Source organism: Piliocolobus tephrosceles, chromosome 14 (assembly GCF_002776525.5).
Source record: "Piliocolobus tephrosceles isolate RC106 chromosome 14, ASM277652v3, whole genome shotgun sequence".
Taxonomy (NCBI): domain Eukaryota; kingdom Metazoa; phylum Chordata; class Mammalia; order Primates; family Cercopithecidae; genus Piliocolobus; species Piliocolobus tephrosceles.
In genome coordinates this window covers 76,696,607-76,720,538 of record NC_045447.1, presented here as the reverse complement: position 1 = coordinate 76,720,538, position 23,932 = coordinate 76,696,607, and the positions used below count along the sequence as shown (strand labels likewise).

The 23,932-nt window shown below is 39.5% G+C and overlaps 1 protein-coding gene across 2 annotated transcripts in view; it reads left to right on the top strand.

Moving 5' to 3' along the window:
- Window positions 1-4,882: 4,882 nt before the first annotated feature.
- RIC1 (RIC1 homolog, RAB6A GEF complex partner 1) overlaps window positions 4,883-23,932 on the top strand; it is a 158,526-nt gene continuing 139,476 nt past the window's right edge. Inside the window, exon 1 of one of the 2 annotated variants that reach the window (XM_023213164.1) lies at window positions 4,883-5,326. In XM_023213164.1, coding sequence (XP_023068932.1) covers window positions 5,183-5,326 — 144 coding nt within the window. In that variant the 5' untranslated portion in view covers window positions 4,883-5,182. The remainder of the gene's footprint in view (window positions 5,327-23,932) is intronic. The other variant, XM_023213163.2, reaches the window with a different exon arrangement.

Sequence of the window (23,932 nt, the reverse complement as noted above, 5' to 3'; positions counted from 1 at the left end):
GGGCCTAGGATTCTAGGAATGGTAAATGAGCACTGGCTTAGACCAAAAAAGTCACCAGCCTTATTAGCCACTAACGAGAGTCAGCCTGTCCTTTGAAGCTTTGAAGCCAAGCATTGACTTTTCCTCTCTAACTATGAAAGTCCTAGATGGCATCTTATTCCAATAGATGGCTGTTTTGTCTACACTGAAGATCTGTTGTTTAATGTAGTCACCTTTATCAAAGATCTTAGCTAGATCTTCTGGATAACTTGCTACTTCACTTTGCACTTTTGTTATGGACACAGCTTCTTTTGGTAAACCTCATGAATCAACCTCTGCTAGCTTCAAATGTTTCTTCTGCCTCTCATAGGCTTCGCAGAATTGAGGAGAGCTAGGGCATTGCTCAGGCCTAGGCTTTGGCTTAAGGGAATGCTTTTTAAAAACTGGTTTTGCTTCATTTTAGAGACAGGGTCTCACTCTGTCACCCAGGCTAGTGGCACACATAGCTCATCGTAATCTGGAACTCCTGGGCTCAAGTGATCCCCCTGTCTCAGCCTCCCAAGTAGCTAGGACTACAGGTATACACCACCACACCTAGCTAATTAAAACTGTTTTTTAAAAAAGAAATGGGGTCTTGCTATATTGCCCAAGCTGGTCTTGAAGTCTTGGGCTCAAGTGATCCTCCTGTCTCAGCCTCCCACAGTGCTGGGATTACAGGCATGAGGCACTGCGTCTGGTTTAAGAGAATGTTGTGGCTTGCTTGATCTTCTATCTAGACCACTAAAACTTTCTCCAGGTCAGCAACAAGGCTGTTTTGCTTTATCATTCCTATGTTCTCCAGAGTGGCACTTTTAATTTCCTTTAAGAACTTTTTTTTCCTTTGCATTCATAACTTGGCTAACTGGTACAAGAGGCCTAGCGTTTGGCCTAGCTTTGCTTTCAACATGCCTTCCTCACTTAGTTTAACCATTTCTAGCTTTTTACTTAAAGTGAGAGACGGGATTCTTCCCTTCACTTGAACACTTAGAGGCTACTGTTGGGTTACTGACAGGCCTAATTTTCAATATTGTTGCATCTCAGGGGATAGGGAGGCCCAAAGCAAGGGAGAGAGATAGAGGAACTGCCCGGTGATGGAATAGTCAGAACATATGCAACATTTATCGCTTAAGTTCTCCATCCTACACAGACGTGGTACATGACACCACAAAATAATTACAATAGTTACATCAAAGACCACTGATCACAAATCATCACAACACATATACTAATAATGAAAAAAGTTTCAAATATTGAAAGAATTACCAAAATGTGATACAGAGCCATGAAGTGAGCATATACTATTAGAAAAAATGGTGCCAACTGACTTGCTCAACACAGGGTTACCACAAACCTTGGATTAAAAAAAAAAAAAAGGACCAAATTATACTTCCATCAAGAGTATATAAATGTATCCCTGTTTCTTATGTGTACTCTTACCAACATTAGTTCTTGTAATTTAAAAAGTTTATAAGTTTCATAGATGAAAACATGCACCTAATAACTTTTTTTTTTTTTTTTTTTTGAGACAGGATTTCGTTCCTGTCAGTCAGGTGGGAGTGCAATAGCACAATCTTGGCTCACTTCTACCTCACTTCTACCTCATTTGAGGCTAGGAGTTGGGAGACTAGCCTGGCACATGATGAAACCCCATCTCTACTAAAAATACAAAACCTAGCCAGGCATGGTGGTGCAGCTGGTCCCAGCTACTCAGGAGGCTGAGGTACGAGAATCGCTTGAACCCGGAAGGCGGAGGTTGCAGTGAGCCAAGATTGCACCACTGCACTCCAGCCTGGGCAACAAAGCAATGCTCTGTCTCAAAAAAAAAAAAAAGAAAAAGAAAGTTGAAAAATCCAGCCAATAATATTTTTGTCACAATGGGGGAACTCTCAAGTATGGGGTTTTGGAGAGTCAGATATTTCCTTTTCTCCCCATCAGGGAGAAAGACCTAGAGGTTTTTCCCCTCTCCCTCTCACTGTCCAGAGAAATTACCACAATTTAGTTCAGCCTAAAGAGCATATGCTGTTGGAAAAATGGCACTAATAAACTTACTTGATGCAGGGTTGCCATAAGCCTTAATTTCTTTTTTTTTTTTTTTTTGAGACAAAGTCTCACTCTGTCACCCAGGCTGGAGTGCAGTGGCGCAATCTCGGCTCACCGCAACCTACGCCTCCCGGGTTCAAGCAATTCTCCTGCCTCAGCTTCTGGAGTAGCTGGGATGACAGGTGAATGCCACCATGTCCGGCTAATTTTTGTATTTTTTTTTTAGAAGAAAGACAGGGTTTCACCATATTGGCCAGGCTTGTCTCGAACTCCCGACCTCGTGATCTGCCTGCCTTGACCTCCCAAAGTTTTGGGATTACAGGTGTGAGCCACCGTGCCCAGCCAAACCTTACATTTTAAAAAAATCACAGGAGCCTGGGCGCGGTGGCTTATGCCTGTAATCCCAGCACTCTGGGAGGCCAATGTGAGCGGATTACCTGAGGTCAGGAGTTCCAGACCAGCCTCACCAACACAGAGAAACCCCGTCTGTACTAAAAATACAAAATTTGCTGGGCATGGTGGTGCATGCCTGTAATCCCAACTACTCCGGAGGCTGAGGTAGGAGAATTGCTTGAACCCAGGAGGTGGAGGTTGCAGTGAGCTGAGATGGCACCACTGCACATCAACCTGGGCAACAAGAGCGCAACTCCAACTAAGAAAAAAAAAAAAAAAGAAAAAAAGAAATCACACTGAATCTGTAGAAAGAACATCAGTTCTTTTCAGGCCATGTGACTTCAGGCATATGTACCACACTTGTCATGTTTCCTCACTTAAGAAAGTGAGAACAACAATATCACACCAATGTCACCCACCTTGAATGTTTACTGTGAATTAAATCAAGACAAGCATTTGAAATTATTTTGTGAATCTTAAGTGCTACACAGGAGTGTGCCAGAGGAATTAGCTTCTAAAGTCAGCAAGGTTAAAATTAAGTGCAATAAAAATTGCTTAGAAGTTCCTTAAATTGCCCATGAGCACAGTATGACAGACTTGAGAGACACATGAGAACAAAGACTCTCTGAGAGACAACTGGGACAAACATTCAGTAACACTGCCAGCAGAATTGTTGCACTAGAACATTTTCATTTCCTCTCTCTTTCTGCCAAGTGCATAACTGAATCTAAGATGAAAGTATGATGCAACTTTGTTATTCTACAATTTTAAATTGGCAAGTTAAGAAACCTCTCTGGGCCTCTTTGTCTAATGATGTAGCTCAGCTGGATCAGGGTTTCATCCACGGTTTGTCTTGACAAATATTGCCAGCTTACTATGCTTACTATGTTCCAGGCTGCTGTGCTGGACTGTGGGAGGGTAGACGCCAGATCAGGAGACAACCTGATCACAACAGGCTGGTGAGTGGTGAGGCAGTTTCAACCTTCATTTGAGGAATCCAGGGTTCTATAATCACCTTCTAGGGAATGCAGTGAATGTTTAGAAAAATTACAGAAAGTTACATATTTTGTTATGAATACCAGCTACAATGCTATATCTAATATGAATTAAGTTCCTCTGTTTCCTTTTTTCTGTTTATGTTGCTACTTTTTTTTTTTTTTTTTGAGACAGTCTCTGTTGCCCAGGCTGGAGTGCAGTGGCAGGATCTTGGCTCACTGCAACCTCTGCCTCCCAGGTTCAAGCAATTCTCCTGACTTAGCCTCCCGAGTAACTGGGATTACAGGCACCTGCCACCACACCCAGCTTTTTGTATTTTCAGTAAGATGGGGTTTCACCATGTTGGCCAAGCTGGTCTCGAACTGTTTACCTCAAGTGATCTGCCCACCTCAGCCTCCCAAAATGCTAGGATTACAGGCGTGAGCCGCCGCACCCCGCCTGTGTTGCTACTTTTTAATGTGGGTTCAGTTTTTAAACCTTTTTAATTGAAAAAGTAACACAAACATGTAAAAATTCAAACAAAAAAGGTAGACAACGAGAAGCAAATCTTTCTATTTGAAACTCCTCCTTCCCCATTCCACACCACATCCCCTCAACCCTCCTTCTATTCAGACGTTACCACTGGGTCAATCCGTTGAAAGTTACAGTTAAGGTGATACCTGGAGTCCAAAAGCTAAATATGGACCTAAGCTATCACCAGTCCCTTCCAGTTCTAAAACTAAGTCCAACCCTTTTGCAGCACGAAAGAGATAGCCTCCTCCCATCTAAAGTTATGGCTGGTAGAGGCTCAGACGAATGGAAACCTATTTCAGACACAGATTAGAACTCCTGAAAGGCAGAAGACAGAACTTAATACTTTCATGGTGAGTGGTTTATTTACTGACTAAATTAACGCTCCCTTAGGGATGTAAGCTTTCTGCGGGCAGGAGCTTCATCACCAGCTCTCACTGCAGACCCCGGCATTCAAAGCGCTCACACGGTAAAAGCCCCTACAGCCATCTATAGCCACAGTAGGCCAGCAGCCCAGAGTGGGAATCCGCGCAGGGCGTCACGTGACTCCAGCACCTCGGCATCCGGCCCGCCCCCACCGAGACCCCGCCAATCCGGAAGGGAGGTCCAATTTGGCCAGGCCAGGGCGTGTTCCACGGGCCCAGTCGCCTTGCTGCTGCGTTATCCCTGGACTCGCCCCACTTGTCTCGGAGTCTCAGGCGGTTGCCCAGGTCCTCCAGGCAAAACCCTGGAGATTGCTAGGGAGAGGAGCAAGTGCTGGGCCAGCGAGCACAAGTGCCGACGCAGCCAGGCAGCCGCGGGCGAGGCTTAGGCGGAGCTTCAGGATACAGCTAGGGGAACAGCAGGAGCCTCCAGAGCGCGCGCGCCGGCCCTCCCCGGCCCGACCCACGCGGCGCGGCGTGGTGACGCCCGCGCGGCCTGAGGAAGGGGCGGGGCCGGGGCGGGCCTCCGCGCTCCTCCCGCCCTCTCGCTGTCCCTACTCTCCCTCCCCTTCCCTCCCCCACACTCGGCCCCTTCAGCTTGGGGGTGCCTTCGTCGCGCAGCCCCGCGTCGGCCCGGCCCGGCCAGGCCAGCGAGCAGATGCCCCGAGCTGCCGCCGCCGCCGCCGCCGACTCGGCCGGTGGCGGTGTGGGAGGCGGGCTGCCAGCCCGGGGCCGCTGAGTGTGACGGACGCAGCTGGGAGCCGGGGGCCCGGGGCCCCGGCGTCGGTGGCTCCGCACGGACCATGTATTTTCTGAGCGGCTGGCCCAAGAGGCTGCTGTGCCCTCTGGGGAGCCCGGCCGAGGAGCCTTTCCACGTTCAGTCCGACCCGCAGAGGGCTTTCTTCGCCGTGCTGGCCGCGGCCCGCCTCAGCATCTGGTACAGCCGAGTAAGTAGAGCCGCCCGCCGCCTTTCGCCGCTGCCTCCCCGGCCCCCCGGCGCCGTCCCACCCCCAACTTCCACCCAGCGACCGGGACCCCTGCCCCTTCGCGCCAGACCCACCTGCCTTCGCCGTCCGCGTCCTCGTTCCACCGACTTGGCCGCACGTACCCGCCGGCTCCGGGCAAGTCCTCCAGCCGGCGGTCCGGGGTGGATGAAGTCGCTGCTGCCGAAAATCCCTGAGCCTCCCCACGTTGGACCGACGGCCGCGCCGTGCAGACTCCGCACGCTCCCCGGCCGAGCCCAGACTTGTTCTTCCCTCCCTTCCCCCATTCCCCGAGGAACAAATTTGTTTAAACTTTCCACAATTAGAAATCCGGCTGCTATGGTGCCCCAACCCTCCCTCCCTTTAAAGGTCGTTGTTTTGGAGTTAGGGAAAGCCTCTTGGGCTTTACCCAGCGCCAGACTTTACAGGCCTGTAATAAATTATTTCTAGAAACTACAGCTTGAATTCTTTATTCTTCACTAAAGGTCTGGTTATTTAACTCCCCTCTTCAACATCCCTTCCCCACTTTCGAGTTGGTCTTTCTCTTTGCTGCTGCTCTCGGACTCTTTGGAGTAGGGGGTTAAAGGAGCGGAAGTATAACTCAAATCTGGCCGCACAACTCCCAGTTATAACACCTGGAAATAATAAGGCTTGGGAGGAGCATGGAACTGAATTGTTTTTGCTTTAAGTCCTGGTTATCTTTTTCTTTCTTGTATTGAGTAGATACGAGAAAGAAGTGGTGGATGGGATACTCCCTACTCTCTACAAACACTGCTATAACTTTGTCAATGAGAACGACGGAGTTCAGAGTATAAAAATGCTCTTTTTCCTCCCCAAAGAAGGCAGTACCAATCGATGTCAGAGTGAAGTTTTTCTCCTTTCCAAGTTAATTTGACCATGTGGGATAGGTTGTGACCTTGTCCTTATTAGATCTTCGTGAAATACTGGTTTTAGTTTGATAAAATCCCCAAATCTTTGTGTGTTACTATTCGATTGCCTGTAATGCCCTTGACCGTCCTCACCCACATCCCTGGTAAAACTGGTGATGGGATTTAGTGACGGGTAATTCTGCTGTCTCCTGTGACTGTCATAGTTGGGCTGTAAATCAGACTATTTGCCATCAAGTTTTGGCGGATCTAATTTTCAAATGCAAATCAGAACAAAACAAACTTATAAAATCATAATACCAATAATATGACTATTTTGTCTAGTGCTTGATTGTATTTTGAATATGTATGTATGTGTGTATATATATAAACGTGTAAATATATACACATATATCTATAAAGTATCATCTGGTTCCTAAATAAGATACTCGTTTACAATGTATATGCCAGCTGAATAATTTTTAATTTGTTTAGGTGTATATAACTATTAACTTTAAAGCACATGCAGAAAAAATGGAACTTGAATTTAAATTGTCTTTTGAATTTAGTACATAATTCCTTTTGAATGTAACAAATTTAGACTTTACGTCTAAAATTTAACTTTTCTTACCTTTAAAAAGGCAGACCTAAGTTAATTTTAAATAAAAGTAAACAGTATGAATTGACCAGAAGCCTGTAAACCACTTTATTCCCCCATAAGAGGAGCACAAAAATTTGCTTTAATTTAGGGACATTGTGAATATTCTTAAGAATGTCCATTGTTTGGTTTTGGAGTTAGATACCACATCTAGAAATCCAAGACAATCCTGGAATTTAAACTATTTATACTCTTCTTTCAAATTCTCACCTCACATGCAGCTTCCTTTTTCCACGGAAGTCCAGGGACCACCACTACTAAGTTGCAGTGTGCAGAAGTTAGGCTGTAGGGAACCCATGGGTTTAGAGGTCTGGAGTGAAATGAAATGCAGGATACCTTACAGGAGGCTGCATAGTACTGTAGTATGAGTGGTTAACCTTGGTCTCTGGGCACCAGCTTTGTCGTCACTTAAAAAAAATCAGGTATTCACGAGGTCAAGAGATGAGACCATCCTGGCCAACATGGTGAAACCCAGTCTCTACTAAAAACACAAAAACATTAGCTGGGGGTGGTAGCGTGCACCTGTAGTGTCAGCTACTCGGGAGGCTGAGGCAGGAGAATCGCTTGAACCCAGGAGGCAGAGGTTGCAGTGAGCCAAGATTCCACCACTGTACTCCAGCCTGGCGACAGGGCAAGACTCTGTCTTAAAAAAAAAAAAAAAAAAAAAAATCAGGTATTGAACCAAGTGATTATAAGGTGTATGATTACATGCCTAAGTGAGTGGGATACTTATGCTAGACTCCAGCTTCCAATCTTCTCTTCCTGGGATATGCGCTTTCTTACTCTGTATGAAAGTTTTCATTTTGATTTTCTAATTTCTAAACTTACTGAAAGTATATAAGTTAAAATAAATTTAGATTAACACACTTCATTTAAAAGTGAAAATGCCATTAGGTAAATTAAAGGGCTGTCAGTTATACTTCCATAATTTAGAGTGAATTGGTTTTAAAAGTTCTAATGGAGCTGCTAAACGCTTTGACTTTTGAGAGGCTGTAGATGCAAGTAATTTTATGTTAATATTTTGAAGATCTACAGGATTCTACAGAGTTGAAGTCTTAACAGCTGCTTGAGGGCATTTGAAGGCAGGGAGACATGCTCATAGAGATGATAAAACAAGGTTTGCTTACTTGAAATTTTGTTAGGGCTCACTTAGTAAATCAAGCTCTCTTAGGAGGGATAGGTTTTAAAGAGAGACAACTAGCCTTATGGAAGGGACAGTCGTTTGGTCATCTAAGCTGGTTGTTTTAATGTTCAAAAGAATTGTGGAAATTGTATGTGTACAATGATGCTTCATAAGACTGTGAATCTCTGTTGAAGTCTCTAACTGTACACTATATGAGTCTTCTAGTGAACTTTTATGTACTACTTATACCTACTGTCCTAAGTAGGTATTCGAAATTCCACTGTTATAGACTCATATCTGTTAATAATTATTTCCTACCCCGAAGTTGAGAAATACAGTATAGTGTTGTTTATGAACAAAAGAGCCTCTAGATAGTCACTTAGCTTTTTTATATTGGAGCCCCAATGTTACATTTTGGAGCCCCCAAAAAGGTGTTAAAAAAGCTCAGTATGTGTAGGCTACATTGGGGTGGTAGAGGTAGAACTTTACTAGGGGCAGTTGATACATTTCTGCTAAGGTTGTTGTAAAAGGACTAGTTTCAGCTTTGAGGATGAAACTGCTATATAAGGTAGGTTATGATTTATGATTGACATAGGTGTAGTGTGAGATGAATTACATTTTATATTGTACTGGGGGCCCAGAATTACTCCTTTAATATACTAACTGTGAATATGAAAGTCTATATATGTGAACATCAAAATGATACCTTTGAATGTAGCCATTCTAAATTAGATGTATAATCATATCTCATTTTTCACGTCACTGACTTTAAACATTTAAATTACCTTCAGAAGCATTTTTGAACACCAACTGTAAAATACAGATGTGTATAAAAGGGATGAAGAGACATGTTATATGTGAACTGTGTAAAGATGTTAGTGTGTTAATATGATAAATCTTGTGAGTTATCACTGTTGTAGGTAGCTAATAAAAAGCTGAAATGGGCAAGTAATTGCTAGGCTTATAAAATAAATTGTATGTCATTTAGTAATCCTGAGCAAAAACTTAGTTCCCACTGGTGTGCTAATCATGGAAAAAAAACAATGATCTTTGAAAAGAACCAAGCTTTGGATCAGGTATATGATTAACTGTGTGACCTCAGGAAGACCATTTTATTTGTATTTTCCCAGCATTCCCATTTCTCACCCTTTTAACTCTATTACTTACTGCCTCCAGAGAGCCTTCTTTATAAATTCACTGCTCTGAAGTCTTCTAGGGTTCGCTGTTGATTAGAGAATGAAGTTCAAACTCCTTAGTTTGATATCACAGACACTCCCTTCTTGGAATGTTCTCTTGCCTTATTTCTGCCTGTCCGAATATTATCCATCCTTTAACTGCTGTTGAAATCCTTTCTTTATGAGTCATTCTTTTTACCTACCATAACCATAAGTGTTCATTTTTCTGATGAACTGCTGCTTCCCCCCTACTACCAGCTTTGTTGAGGTATAATTGACAAGTAAAAATTGTATATATTTAAGGTGTACTGTGCAATACTTGGATCTACCCTGTGAATTGATAACCACAGTCAGTCTAATTAACAGATCCACCATTTCACACAGTTAACTCTTTTTTTATATGTGGGATGAGAACGCTTAAGACCTACTCTCTTAGCGAATTTCAAGTATATGATATGTGTTAATTATGGAAATAAATATCATTATTAATGATAGTTACTGTGGCATACATTAGGTCCCCAGAACGTATTCATCTTATACCTGAAAATTTGTACCTTTGACCGAAGTACTCTCATTTCATCCACCTCCTAGCCCCTAGCAATCATTGTTCTACTCTTCTGTTTCTATGAGTTTGACGTCTTTATATTCCATATATGAGATCATGCAGTTGTTTTATGTCTTGCTTGCTTAGTATGATGTCCTTAAGTTTCGTCCATGTTGTTGCAGATGGCAGGATTTCCTTGTTTTTTAAAGGCTGAATAATATTTCATGTGTGTATGTGTGTGTGTTACATTTTCTTTATCCATTCATCTATTGACAGACACTTAGGTTGTTTCCATATCTTTGCTACTTTGAATAATGCTGCAAAGAATATGAGAGTGCAGATATCTCTTTGAGATACTGATTTCAATTCCTTTGGATATATACCTAGAAGTGGGATTGTTGGATCATGTGATAGTCCTGTTTTTGGTTTAAGGAACTTCTGTTTTCCATAATGACTGTACCATTTCGCAGTCCCATCAACAGTGTACAGGGAGGGGATCCCTTTTCTCCACATCTTTGCCAACACTTGTTATAATTTGACTTTTTGATCATAGATATCCTAGCAGGTATGAGATATCTTATAGTTTTGATTTGCATCTCCCTGATGATTAGTGTATTGAGCATCTACTGGTCATTGGTTGTTTTTTGGGAAAACATCTGTTCAGATCTCTTGTCCATTTTTAAATTAGGTTATTTGTTTTGTTTTGCTTTTTGCTACTGAGTTGTATGAGTTCCTTACATATCTTGGATATTAGTCCCCTTTTAGATGTATATATTTTCTCCTATTCCATAGGTTGCCTTTTTATATTGTTGATTGTTTACTGTACAATAACTTAATTTCATGTAATCCTGCTTGTTTATTTTTGCTTTTGTTACCTGTGCTTTTGATGTCATCCAGAATGCCATCATGAAAACAGATGTCAGGGTGTTTTTCCCATTTTCTTCTAGGATTTGTATGGTTTCAGGTTTTACATTTAAGTCTTTGATCCTTCTTCTTTTAATTTTTGTGGGTACATAGATCTGTGTATTTATGGGGTATATGGGATATTTTGATACAGGACTGTAGTCACCCTGTTGTGCTATCAAATACTAGATTTTATTCATCATCATCATCATTACTATTTTGAGACAGGGTCTCACTTTGTCACTCTGGAGTGCAGTGTCATGAGCATGGCTTATTGCAGCCTCGACCTCTTGGGCTCAAGCAGTTCTCCCACTTGAGCATCCTGAGTAGCTGGGACTACAGATGTGTGCCACCATGCCTAGTTAATTTTTTGTAGAGATGGGGTCTTGCCATGTTGCCCAAGCCAGTCTCAGATTCCTGGACACAAGTTATCTGGCCACCACACCCAGTCCTTATTCATTCTTTCTTTCTGTTTTTTGTACCCATTAACCATCCTCCCTTCCCCGTCCCTATTTAATCCTTCTTGAGTTGATAGTGTAAGATAAGGGTCCAGTGTCCTTCTTTTGCATGTGGATATCCAGTTTTCCCAACACTGTTTATGATGTTGAAAAGTCAGTATTGCAGGATGTGTTTTCTTCATCCTTAGCACTTTGTGAAAGATTAATTGACCATATATGCATGTGTGGTTTTATTTCTGGACTCCATTCTGTTGCAGTGGTCTGTGTATCTCTTTTTATGTCAGTACCATACTATTTTGATTACTATAGCTTTTGAAATCAGGTTGATATGGTTTGATTCTGTTTCCCCACCCAAATTTCATCTCTAATTGTAATCCCTATAATCCCCATGTATGGAGGGCAAGACCTGGTAGGAGGTCTTTAGATCATAGAGTCAGTTTTCCCCGTGCTGTTCTTGTGATAGTAAGTTCTCATGAGATCTGATGGTTTTATAAGTGTTTGACTGTTCCTTCTACACATGGTGTATCTCTCGTGCCTGCCACCATGTAACAAGTGCCCGCTTCCCCTTCTGCCATGATTATAAGTTTCCTGAGGCCTCATCAGCCATTACGGAACTGAATCTACTAAACCTCTTTCTTTATAAATTACCAAATCTCAGGGAAGTTTGTTATAACAGTGTGAAAACGGACTAACACATAGGTAATGTGACACTTCCAGCTTTGTTGTTCTTTCTCAAGATGGCCTTGGCTATTCATGGGCTATTGTGGTTCTGTATAAATTTTAGATTGTTTTTCTATTTATGTGAAAATATCATTGGAATTCTGGTAGGGATTGCATTGAATCCGTAGATTGGTTTGGATGGTATGGACATTTTAACAATATTAATTCTTCCAATCCATGAACATAAGATATCCAGCCATGTATTTGTGCCTTCTTCAGTTTTTTTCATCAGCATTTTATAGTGTTTAGTGTTGGTTAAATGTATTCTAAGTATTTAGTGTTTTTGATGCTACTGTAAATGGTATTGTTGTCTTTTCTTTTTCTTTTTCTTTTTTTTTTAAGACAAAGTCTCACTCTTTTCACTGAGGCTGGAGTACAATGGAGCAATCTCAGCTCACTGCAACCTCCGCCTCCCGGGTTCAAGCGATTCTCCTGTCCCAGTTTCCTGAGTAGCTGGGATTACAGGTGCCTGCGACCACCCAGCTAATTTTTGTATTTTCAGTAGAGATGGGGTTTCACCATGTTGGCCAGGCTGGTCTCGATTCCTGACTTCAGGTGATCTGCCTGCCTTGGCCTCCCAAAGTGCTGGGATTATAGGCATGAGCCACCACGCCCAGCCATGTTTTCTTAATTTACTTTTTAGATACTCATGGTTCTTGTGTAGAAACACAACTTATTTTTGTATGTTGATTTTATATCTTGCGACTTTACTAAATTCATTTCTTAGTTCTACATTTTTTTTGGTGGATTTTAGGGTTTTCATATAAGATCATGTCATCTTCAGAGACAATTTTGCTTTTTCCTTTGAACTACTGCTTTATATTGTAAGTTTTGCACTTATGCTTTATTTCTCCAACTAGATTATACATTTCTGGAGCACAGAAACTATTTTGATTTGTATTATCTATAGTGCCTGTACAAAGAAGATGTTTAATAAACATTTTTAATATTAATGAATTTAAGGTATTTGTCCTATGTGTGGCATAGCAATTTTTTTTAAGTTTTAGTTTTTTAATTTTTGTGAGAACACAGTAGGTGTTTGTGTGTGTGTGTGTGTGTGTGTGTGTGTTTTGAGACAGGATTTCACTTCAGTTGCCCAGGTTGGAGTGCAGTGGCACAATCTCAGCTCACTGCAATCTGTAGTCACCCTGTTGTGCTGTCAAATACTAGGTCATACTCATTCTCTTTTTTTTGTACCCATTAGCTGTTCCCACCTCCCTTCCTATCCCCCCGGCTACCTTTCTTTCCCAGCCTCTGGTAACCATCTTTCTACTCTCTCTCACCGTGAGTTCAATTGTTTTGATTTTCAGATCCCACAAAATAAGTGAGAACTTTCTATGTTCGTCTCTCTGTGCCTGGCTTATTGCACTTAACATAACAAACTCTAGTTCCATCCATGTTGTTGTAAATGACTGGATCTCATTTTTTTTTTTTAATAACTGAGTGGTACTCCATTATGTATAAGTACCACATTTTCTTTATCCATCCATCTGTTGATGGACACTTCCAGTACTGTGTGGAATAACAGTAGTGAAGGTGGGCATCTTTGTCGGGTTCCTGATCTTAGAGGAAAGGCTTTCAGTTTTTATGTACTCAGTATGATACTAGCTATGGGTCTGTTATATATGGCTTTTATTATGTTGAGGTATATTCCTTCTATACCCAGTTTTTTGAGGGTTTTTATGAAGGGATGTTGAATTTTTATGAAATGCTTTTTCAGCTTCAGTTGAAATGATCATATAGTTTTTGTCCTTCATTCTGTTGATGTATCACATTGATTGATTTGCATATGTTGAACCATCCTTGCATTCCTGGAATAAATCCCACTTGTTCATGATGAATGATCTTTTTAATATATTGTTGAATCTGGTTAGCTTGTATTTTGTTCAGGATTTTCGCATCAATGTTCATCAGAAACACTGACCTGTAGTTTTCTTTATTGATGTGTCTTTGTCTGGGTTTGGTATGAGGGTAATCCTGGCCTCATAGAATGAGTTTGGAAGTACTCCCTCCTCCTGTATTTTTCAAAACAGTTTCAGTAGTATTGGTGTTCTTCTTTAAATGTTTGTTGGAATTGAGCAGTGAAACCATTGGGTCTTGGGCTTTTCTTTACTGGGAGACTTTTTATTACAGGTTCAATCTCATTGTTGGTCTGTTCAGGTTTTGAATTTCTTCATGGTTCAATCTTGGTAGGTTGTATGTGCTTAGGGATTTATCCACTTCATCTAGATTTTCCAATTTATTGGCATATAGTTGCTGACAGTAGTTTCTGATGATCCTTTGAATTTTTGTGGTATCAATTGTAATGTCTCCTTTCTTATCTCTGATTTTATTTATTTGGGTTTTCTCTTTTAAAGTTTGTCAGTTTTGTTTATCTTTTCTAAAGAGCAACTTTTTGTTTCTTTAGTCTTTTGGATTATTTTCTTCAAGTTAATTTATTTCTGTTCCATCTTTATTATTTCTGTTACTAATTTTGGGTTGTTTGCTCTTGCTTTTCTAGTTGTTTAAGAGGCATCATTAGGTTATTTATTTGAAGTTTTTCTTCTTCTTTTCTGAGATAGGGTCTCACTTTATTCCCCAGGCTAGAGTGCAGTCATGCAATCTCAGCTCACTGTAGCCTTAACCTCCCAAGTTCATGTGATCCTCTCACCTTGGCCTCCCAAATAGTTGGGAGTTGCATGCCACCATGCCCAGCTAATTTTTGTAGAGATGTTTCCCAGGCTGTTCTCAAATTCCTGAGCTCAAGCAATCTGCCCACCTCAGCTCCCAAAGTGCTAGGATTTAGGCGTGAGCCGCTATCCCCGGCAATTTTTTCTTCTTTTATGATGTAGGTACTTATAGCTGGAAATTTCTCTGTTAGTACTGCTTTTGCTGTATCCCATAACTTTTGGTATGTTGTATTTCCATTATCATTTGTTTCAATAAAGTTTTCAGTTTGCTTCTTAATTTCTGCACTGACCCATTCGTCATTCAGGAACATATTGTTTAATTTCCAAGTGTTTGTATGATTTCCAGAATTGTTCTTGTTAAAGTCTCCAGCTATTATATTGAGATCTAGCTCTCTCTTTAGCCCTAAAGAGAAAGCAAAGATATATATTTGCTTTATATATCTGAGTGTGTTGGGTGCATATATACATATGATTGTTATATTCTGTTGCTGGATTGACTCTTTTCTCAGTATATAATGACATACTTTGTCTCATAATTTTTGTCTTGAAATCTGTTTTGTCGGTATTTATATAATTACTCCTGCTCTTTTGGTTTCCATTGGCATGTAATATCTTTTTCATCCCCTTATTTTCAGTCTGTGCATACCTTTGTATGTGAAGTGTGTTTCTTGTGGGCAACAGATCAGTGGATCTTGTTTTTTCATCCATTCAGCCACTCTCTATCTTTCGATTGGAGAGTTTGGTCCATTTATAGTCAATGCTATTATTGATAAGTAGGGACTTGTGTCATTTTGATATATATTTTCTGGTTGTTTAGTGGTCTTCTTTCTTTACTTGCTGTCTTCCTTTCAGTGAAGGTCGTTTTCTCTTGTGCCATGATTTAATTTCTTGCTTTTTGTGTTTTGTGTATCTGTTGTGTGTTTTTGATTTGAGTTTACTGTGAGGCTTGCAAATACTATCTTATAACCCATTATTTTAAACTCATAACAACACTGATTGTATAAGCAGACAAACACACAAAAAGTGTTTAAAGTGTAATTAAAACTCTACACTTTAATTTCATCCCTCTGCTTTTTAACTTTTTTGTTTATGTCTTACTGTACTGTCTTGAAAAGTTGTAGTTATTATTTTTTATTGGTTCATTTCATCAGTCTTTCTACTTAAGAGCAGTTTACACACTACAATAACACTCTTATAAGAGACATCATTAGGTTATTTATTTGAAGTTATAAAATAAGAGTGTAATTGTGGTGTGTAAACTACTCAAGTAGAAGGAGTTATACTCTTCTGTGTTTTTCTATGTACTTACTATTACCAGCGAGTTGTACCCCTGATGGTTTCTTCTTGGTCATTAAATACTCTTTCAGATTGAACAACTCCCTTTAGCATTTCTTGTAGTGTAGATCCAGTGTTGATGAACTCTCAGGTTTTTTTTTTTTTTTTTTTTTTTTTTTGTCTGTGAAGGTCTTTATTTCTCCTTCATGCTTGAAGGATATTTTCACTGGATATACTATTATAGGGTAAATGCTTTTGTTTGTTTGTTTTTTTGTCAGCACTTTACACATATTGTTGAAATATGGCCTGTAAAGTTCTTACTGAAAAGTCTGCTACCAGACATATTGGAACTCTATTGTATGTTATTTGTTTCTTTTTTTTTCTGTTGCCATTTTTTGGATCTTTCTTTATCCTTGACCTTTGAGAGTCTATAGATGCCATAAAATAGTCTCCTTTTTTTTTTTTTGACGAGAGTCTTCCTCTGTTGCCCACACTGGAGTACAGTGGCACAATCTTGGCTCACTGCAAGCTCTCCCTCCTGGGTTCACACCATTCTCTTGCCTCAGCCTCCTGAGTAGCTGGGACTACAGGCGCCTGCCACTATGCCCAGCTAAATTTTTGTATTTTTAGTAGACATAGGGTTTCACCGTGTTAGCCAGGATGGTTTCGATCTCCTGATCTCATGATCCACCCACCTCGGCCTCCCAAAGTGCTGGGATTACAGACGTGAGCCACTGTGCCCAGCTGCCATAAGGTAGTCTTCTTTAGGTTAAATCTGCTTGGCGTTCTGTAACCTTCTCATACTTGAATGCTGATATCTTTCTCTAGGTTTGGGAAGTTCTCTCTTATCCCTTTGAATGAACTTTCTACTCTGGTCTCTTTCTCTACTTCCTCTTTAAGGCCAATACCTCTTAGATTTGCCCTTTTGATGCTATTTTTTAGGCATGCTTCACTGTTCCTTATTATTTTTTCTTTTCTTTACTTCTCTGACTATATTTTCAAGTAACCTGTCTTCAAGTTCACTAATTCTTTCTTCTGCTTCATCAGTTCTGCTTTAAGAGACTCTGATGTATTCTTCAGTTTATTGGTTGCATTTTTCAAGTTTAGAATTGCTGCTTGATTTTTAAAAATTTAAATCTCTTTGTTTAAAATGTGATAGAATTCTGAGGTCCTTCTCTGTGTTATTTTCAATTTGTTTGACTTTCCTCAACATAGCTATTTTTAATTCCTGCCTGAGGGATCACATATCTATCTCTCTTTTTCCAGAGTTGGTCCCTGCCTTACTTACTTTGTTTGGTGGGGTCATGTTTTCCTGGATGATCTTGATTTGATGCTTGTAGGTGTTCATTGGTGTCTGGGCATCGAAGAGGTAGGTATTAATCGTAGTCTTCGCAGTCTGGGCTTGTTTGTACCTGTCCTTCTTGAGAAGTCTTTCCAGTTATTCGAAGGGACTTGGACCCCATGCCCAATAATGCTGTGGTTTTTGCAGACTCGGAGGTACTGTCTTGGTGGTCTTGGATAAAATCTGGAAGAATTATTTGGATTACCAGGTAGAGACTCTTGTTCTTTTCCCTTAACTTTCTTCTGAACAAATGGAGTCTCTGTCTGTGCTGAGTCGCCTGGAACTAGGGATGTGTTGTTGCAAGCACCCCTGTTGCCACTACCACTGAAACTAAGCTGGGTTAGACCTGAAGCCAGCAGAGCACTGGGTCTCATCCAAGGCCTTCTGTCACCACCACCTGGCTGCCACCTATGTTCACTCAAGGCCCTAAGGCTCTACCATCAGCAGTTGGCAAAGCCAGCCAGGTTTGTGTCCTTCCCTTCAGAGTGTCTCATTCCCCAAACCCCAGGCCAGTCCAGAAATGCTGTCTGGAAGCCAGGGATTGGCGTCAAAATTCTTAGCAGTTTGCCTGATACTCTGTTTTGTTGTGGCTAAGCTGGCACTCAAACCACAACACAAAGTTCTTCCCACTTTTTCCCCTGTCCACAGGCAGAGGAGAATCTGCCTCTGTGGCTACCACAACCACAGGACCACAGTGCGTTCTGCTAGGCCAGTGCCTGGCAGTCATCTTCAGGTGTTTATGAATCATTAACATAATCCATATTATAGTTAAATATTTATCTGGAGTTTACCATGGACTAGGTATTTTACATCATAGTAAGCAAAGTTTCCCAAATTTAAATTCTTTTTATTTCTCATTCATGACTTTTGCCGTGTTCTCATACTACCTATTCATTGTAACTTTTAAACTTGAAATTCTCTTTCAAAATAAATGAATTTATACTTTCACCATAAATGGAAATCTAGTACCATTTATATGAATGGAAGGTATTATGAAGGAATACAATAAAAACAATTTTATAAGGCTGGGCACAGTGGCTCACACCTGTAACGTCAGCACTTTTGGGGGCCTAGGTGGGAGGATCACTTGAGCCCAGGAGTTCAAGATCAGTCTGGACAGTATAGGGAGACCCCCGTCTCCATAAAAAATACAAATAAAAAAATTAGCTGGCTATAGTGGTGCATGCCTGTGGTCTCAGCTAATCTGGTGACTGTATACTATTTAAATTTTGATGAACTACAGAGTAATTTGAGTCTAGGAGGTTGAGGCTGCAGTGAGCCATGATTGCACTATGGCAACCCAGCCTGGGTGACAGAGTGAAACCCTTTCTCAAAAAAAAAGTTATGAAAAATATAGTTTCCTGCCAAACTCTTATTCCTTTGTTAAAAAGGACAATTAGCCCTTTTTATGCAAGGTGCTTAGAAATAAACCAGCACCTCATTCAGATATTCTCCTTACCTAAATAAAAAAGATTGAAGAGGAGTTGAAAAAGATTTTTTCATGTGTGATTATTTACTTCGGTATTTGTATGTCATCTAAAATGGTGGTATAGGACCTGCATTAAAGTGTTCCACCTGTATTCGTTTGTTAAGCAATTTATTTAATCAGAAAAAATATAGTAAAAATACAATTTAAAAATATTTTGGAATTTACACCTGCCACAAACTGAGACAGTTTCTTTATTCAGGTTTCTTACTAATGAGCAGGGATCAATTGGTTAGAATCAGAGAGGTTTCTTTCCTTTAAGTTACAATTGCTTTCCTTTGAGTTGCTGTCACAAATCTACTGTCCCCCAAGTGGTTTACCTTATTTCAACCATAAATCATACATAAATTTACGTATGAAAATTTGGATATTATTGTAGATATACTGCAGAATTTGCTATGGTTTAAATTTTTAAGAGCTTTGAGGTGCATAAACATGCATCTAAGTGTACATTGATTTTTAGTAAATTTATAGTGTTGTGCATCCATCATCACAATCTAGTTTTAGAACATATATATATCAACCTTAAAAAGCACTATGCCCATTTGTCATCAACCTCTTCTCCCACTCCAGCCTCAGAAAACCTTGGCCTACTTTTGTCCGTCTGGATTTAGCTTCCTGAAATTTTCGTATCAATGAAATCATATGGTATATAGTCATTTGTGTTTGGTTTTCATTGAGCATAATGTTTTTGGGTGCATCCAGGTCATAATATTTCTTTTTTCAAAATATGTGTAAATTAAGGGGTGCAAGTGCAGTTTTTTTACATGGATATGTTGCACAGTGGTGAAGTCTAGGCTTTTAGTGTAATCATCAGCTAAAGAATGTGCATTGTACACATAAGTAACTTCTTATCCTTTATCCCCTTCTCATCCTTCTGAGTCTGACATCTATTATTTCACACTCTATGTCTGTGTGGTAGTATTCCTTTTTGTTGCCGAATATTTTTCCATTAGTTGGGTGTGCCACATTTTTATCTCCATTCACCAGTTGAGAGTATTTGAGTCACTATGAATAATACTCTCATTTTGAATCATTGTAATACTGCTGTAAACATTTGTATACATGTCTTTGTGTGAATAAATGTTCTTCTAGAGAGATACCTAGGAGTGCAACTACTAAATCATATGGCAAGTTTAACTTTTTGGTAAAGTGCAAAACTTTGTTCCAAAGTGACTGTAGCATTTTACAGTCCCACCAATAATGTATGAAAGTTTCTGTTTCTCCACATCCATTCTAGAGGGTTTGCAGTGGTGTCATATTTGTGGCTTTAATTTGGTATTTTTTTAATGGCTAAAAAATGTTTGGCATGGTTTCACGTGCTTATTAGCTATTTATATATCTTATTCCATATATATATCTTATTAGCCATTTCACTATACCTATGTAGTTAATTATCTATTCAAATCCTTTGTCTATTTAAAAAACAAACAAACAAAAAATAGTGATCTGATCTTGGCTCACTGCAGCTTCAAACTCTTGGGCTCCAGTGATCCTTCCACCCCAGCCTCCCTAGTAGCTGGGACTACAGGTGCACAACACCATGCCTCACTTATTTAAAAATTTTGTAGAGACAGGGTCTCCATAAGTTGCCCAGGCTGGTCTTAAACTCCCATCCTCGGACTGTCCTCCCAAAGTGTTAGGATTATAAGTGTGAGCCACGATGCCCAGACCATTTTTGTTTAAGTGGAATATTTCTCTTATTATTGAGTTATAAGAGTTCTTTATATATCCTTGATACAAATTATTTAGCAGATATATAATTTGCAAAGTTCTGCAGTGTTAAGTACGTTCACATTGTCATGCACCATTACCACCATCAGTATCAAGAACTTTCATTTTCATTTTCCCGAACTGAAACTTCATGCACCATAAACGGTAATTCCTGGTTTTCTCATCCCATCAGTCCCTGGAAACTACTATTGTATTTTCTGTCTTTATGAATTTGACTAGTGTAGGTACCTCAGACAATTGGAACCACACAGTATTTGTCTTTTTGTGATTGACTTATTGCGCTCAGCATGTCTTAAGTTTTATCCATGCTGTAGCATGTACCAAAATTTCCTTCCTTCTTAAGGCAGAATGATATTCCAGTGTATATGTACATACTGTATTTTGTTTTATTCATTCATCTGTTGATGGACACATGGGCCGCTTTTACCTCTTGGATATTGTGAGTAATGCTGCTGTGAACTTGGGTAGACAAATATCCAGATCCCTGCTTTACTTATTTTGGGTACATACCCAGAAGTGGACTTGCTGTTTCATTTTGTTATTCTGTTTTCTTGTTTTGTTTTTTGAGAAATTTTGCTTTTTTTTTTTATTTTTAAGAAATTGCCATATACTGTGTTTCCACGGTGCTACATCATTTTACATTCTTACCAGCAATACAGTGGTTCCAATTTCTTCACGTCCTTGCCAGTACTTGTTTTCTGTTGTTTTGATGATTGCCATTCCATTGGGTCCAAAGTGGTATCTCATGGTTTCGGTTTGCATCTCCCCAGTGATTATTAATATTGAGCATCTTTTATGTACTTGTAAGTCATCTATATGCCTTCTTTGAAGGACTGTCTGTTGAAGTTCTTTGCCCATTGTTTTTCTTGGGTTATTTTTTGTTGAGTTGTAATGCTTCATGTATTCTGGGTATAATCTTTTATCAGATATGTGGTTTTTAATACAGTTTTGCTCCAAGTAATGATGTTTTGAGATGTTTCTGTCAACAGACTGCATTATATACGATGGTGGCCCTGTAAAATTCTAATGGAGCTGAAAAATGTTTCTTGCCTAGTGACAGTATAAATTTTATATAGTACAATGCATTGCTTTTTCTATGTTTAGATGTATTTAGATATCGAAATATTTACCATTGTGGCACAATTGCTTATGTATTCAGTACAGTAATATGCTATACAGGCTTGTATCCTAGGAGTGATAGGGTGTACCATATAGCGAAGGTGTGTAGTAGGCCGTAACATCTAGGTTTGTGTAAGTACACACTGTGATGTTCACATGATGACAGAATTGCCTAGTGATGCCTTTCTTGGAACTTATCCACTCTTGTTAAAGTGACACATGACTGTATTTTCTTCTATTTCAAGGGTTACATTTTTACCCTCTTGGTAGTGGCCACTGATGCACAACATTTTCAATTTTGATGAAGTCTGTCTTACCTATGTTTTTGGTTGCCTGTGCTTTCAGTATCATATCCAAGAAATTGTTTTCAAATCCAAAGTCATGAAGTTTTTGCCTTGTGCTTTCTTCTAAGAGTTTTATAGGGTGAGGTCTTCTGTTTAGAGTTGTGATCATTTTGAGACAATTTTTGTATATGGTATAAGATAAGGGTCCAACTTTATCTTTTTACATGTGGATATCCAGTTTTCCCAATGCTGTTTGTTGAAAGGACTTTCTTTCCTTTTCCCCCATAAATGGTCTAGGTAGCCTTGTGGAAAATAATTTGACTGTTTATGCAAGAGTGTATTTCTGGACTCTGTGTTTTATTCTGTTGGTCTATATGTATATATCTTTATGCCAGTACGACAGTATTTTGATTGCCATAGCCTACTAGTAAGTTTTGCTGTCAGGAAATATGAGATGTCCAACTTTGTTATTTTCAAGTTTTGTCTATTCGAGGTCTCTTGGGAATCCATATGAATTTTAGGATGGATTTTTCTGTTTCTGTTAAAAATGCTGTTAGGATTTTGAAAGGAGTTACGTTGACTGTAGATCGCTTTGGATAGTATTGACATCTTAACAGTATTAAATTTTCTAATCCATGAGCAGAGGATACTTTTTCATTTATTTGTGTCTCATTTCTTTCAGTGATATTTTGCAGTTTTCACTATAGAAGTCTTTTGCCTACTTGGTTATGTTTAGTCCTAAGTACTTTGTTATTTTTGATGTTATGGTTTGCTGATTTTTCTGTGTTGATTTTGTACTCTGCAGTTTTCCTGAATTCTTTCATTCTAATAGGTTTTGTTGTTGTTGTTGTTGTGGAATCTTTAGAGTCTTTACTCTAAAGACAAGATACTCTATAAGATCATGTCTGTCATCTTCAAACATATAATTATACTAACTCATTTCCAAGTGAGATTTATTTTATTTCATTTCCTTGCTGATTGCTCTGGCTAGGGCTTTCAGTATTATGTTGAATGGAAGTGGTGAGAATGGGCATCTTTGTCTTAATTCTGACCTTAGAGGAAAAGCTTTCCATCTTTTCACCATCGAGTTTGATGCTGGTTACAAGTTTTTTGTTTGTTTTTGTTTTTTGTTTGTTTTTGTTGTTGTCATTGTTGGTTTTTTCTTGCTCTGTTGCCCAGGCTGGAGTGCAATGGTGTGATCTCGGCTTACTGCAACCTCCACCTCCTGGGTTCAAGCAGTTCTTCTGCCTCAGCCTCCCAAGTAGCTGGGATTACAGGTGCCTGCCACAGTGCCTGGCTAATTTTTTGTATTTTTAGTAGAGACAGGGTTTCACCATATTGTCCAGGCTCGTCTTGAACTCCTGACCTCAGGTGATCCACCTGCCTCGGCTTCCCAAAGTGCTGGGATTACAGCTGTTAGCCATCACGCCTAGCCAGCTATAGGTTTTTTACATATTGCCTTTTTATTATCTTGAGATAGTTTGTTTCTATTCATAGTTTGTCGAGTATTTTTAGCATGAAAGGATATTGAGTTTTGTCAGATTTTTTTTCTGACTCAGTTGAAATGATTATCTGTTGGTGGACACTTAGGTTAATTCCATATCTTTGCTAATGTTAACAGTGTGGCTATAAACATGGAAGTGCAAATATCCCTTTCATGTTTCTTTTGTTTCTTTTGCATAAATACTTAACAGTGGGATTGCTGGATCATATGGTAGTTCTATTTTTACTGTTTGAGAAATCTTCATACTGTTTTTTGTAATGACTGTACTAATTTATATTCCCACCACAGCAAGTTCCCTTTTCTCTGCATTCTCATCAGCATCTGTTATTTTGTCTTTTTAATAATTGCTATTCTAACTGGGTTAAGATGATGGTATCTTGTGGTTTTGATTTTCATTTTCCTGATGATTAGTGATGTTGAGCCTTTTTTGATATACCTGTTGGCCATCCATGTCTTCTTTTGAAAAAATGTTTATGTCTTTTGCCCACTTTTTAATGGGAATGTTTTGTTTAACCGTTGAGTTGTTTGAGCTACTTGTATATTCTGGTTTTTAGTTTCTTGTCAGATGAATAGTTTGCAAATATTGTCTACCATTCACAAGGAAGGTTATTTCTTTACTCCGTTGGATTGTTTCCTTTGCTATGCAGAAATTTTTTTAGTTTAATTTAGTCCCGTTTGTTATTTTTGTTTTTTTAGCATCTGGAATGTTT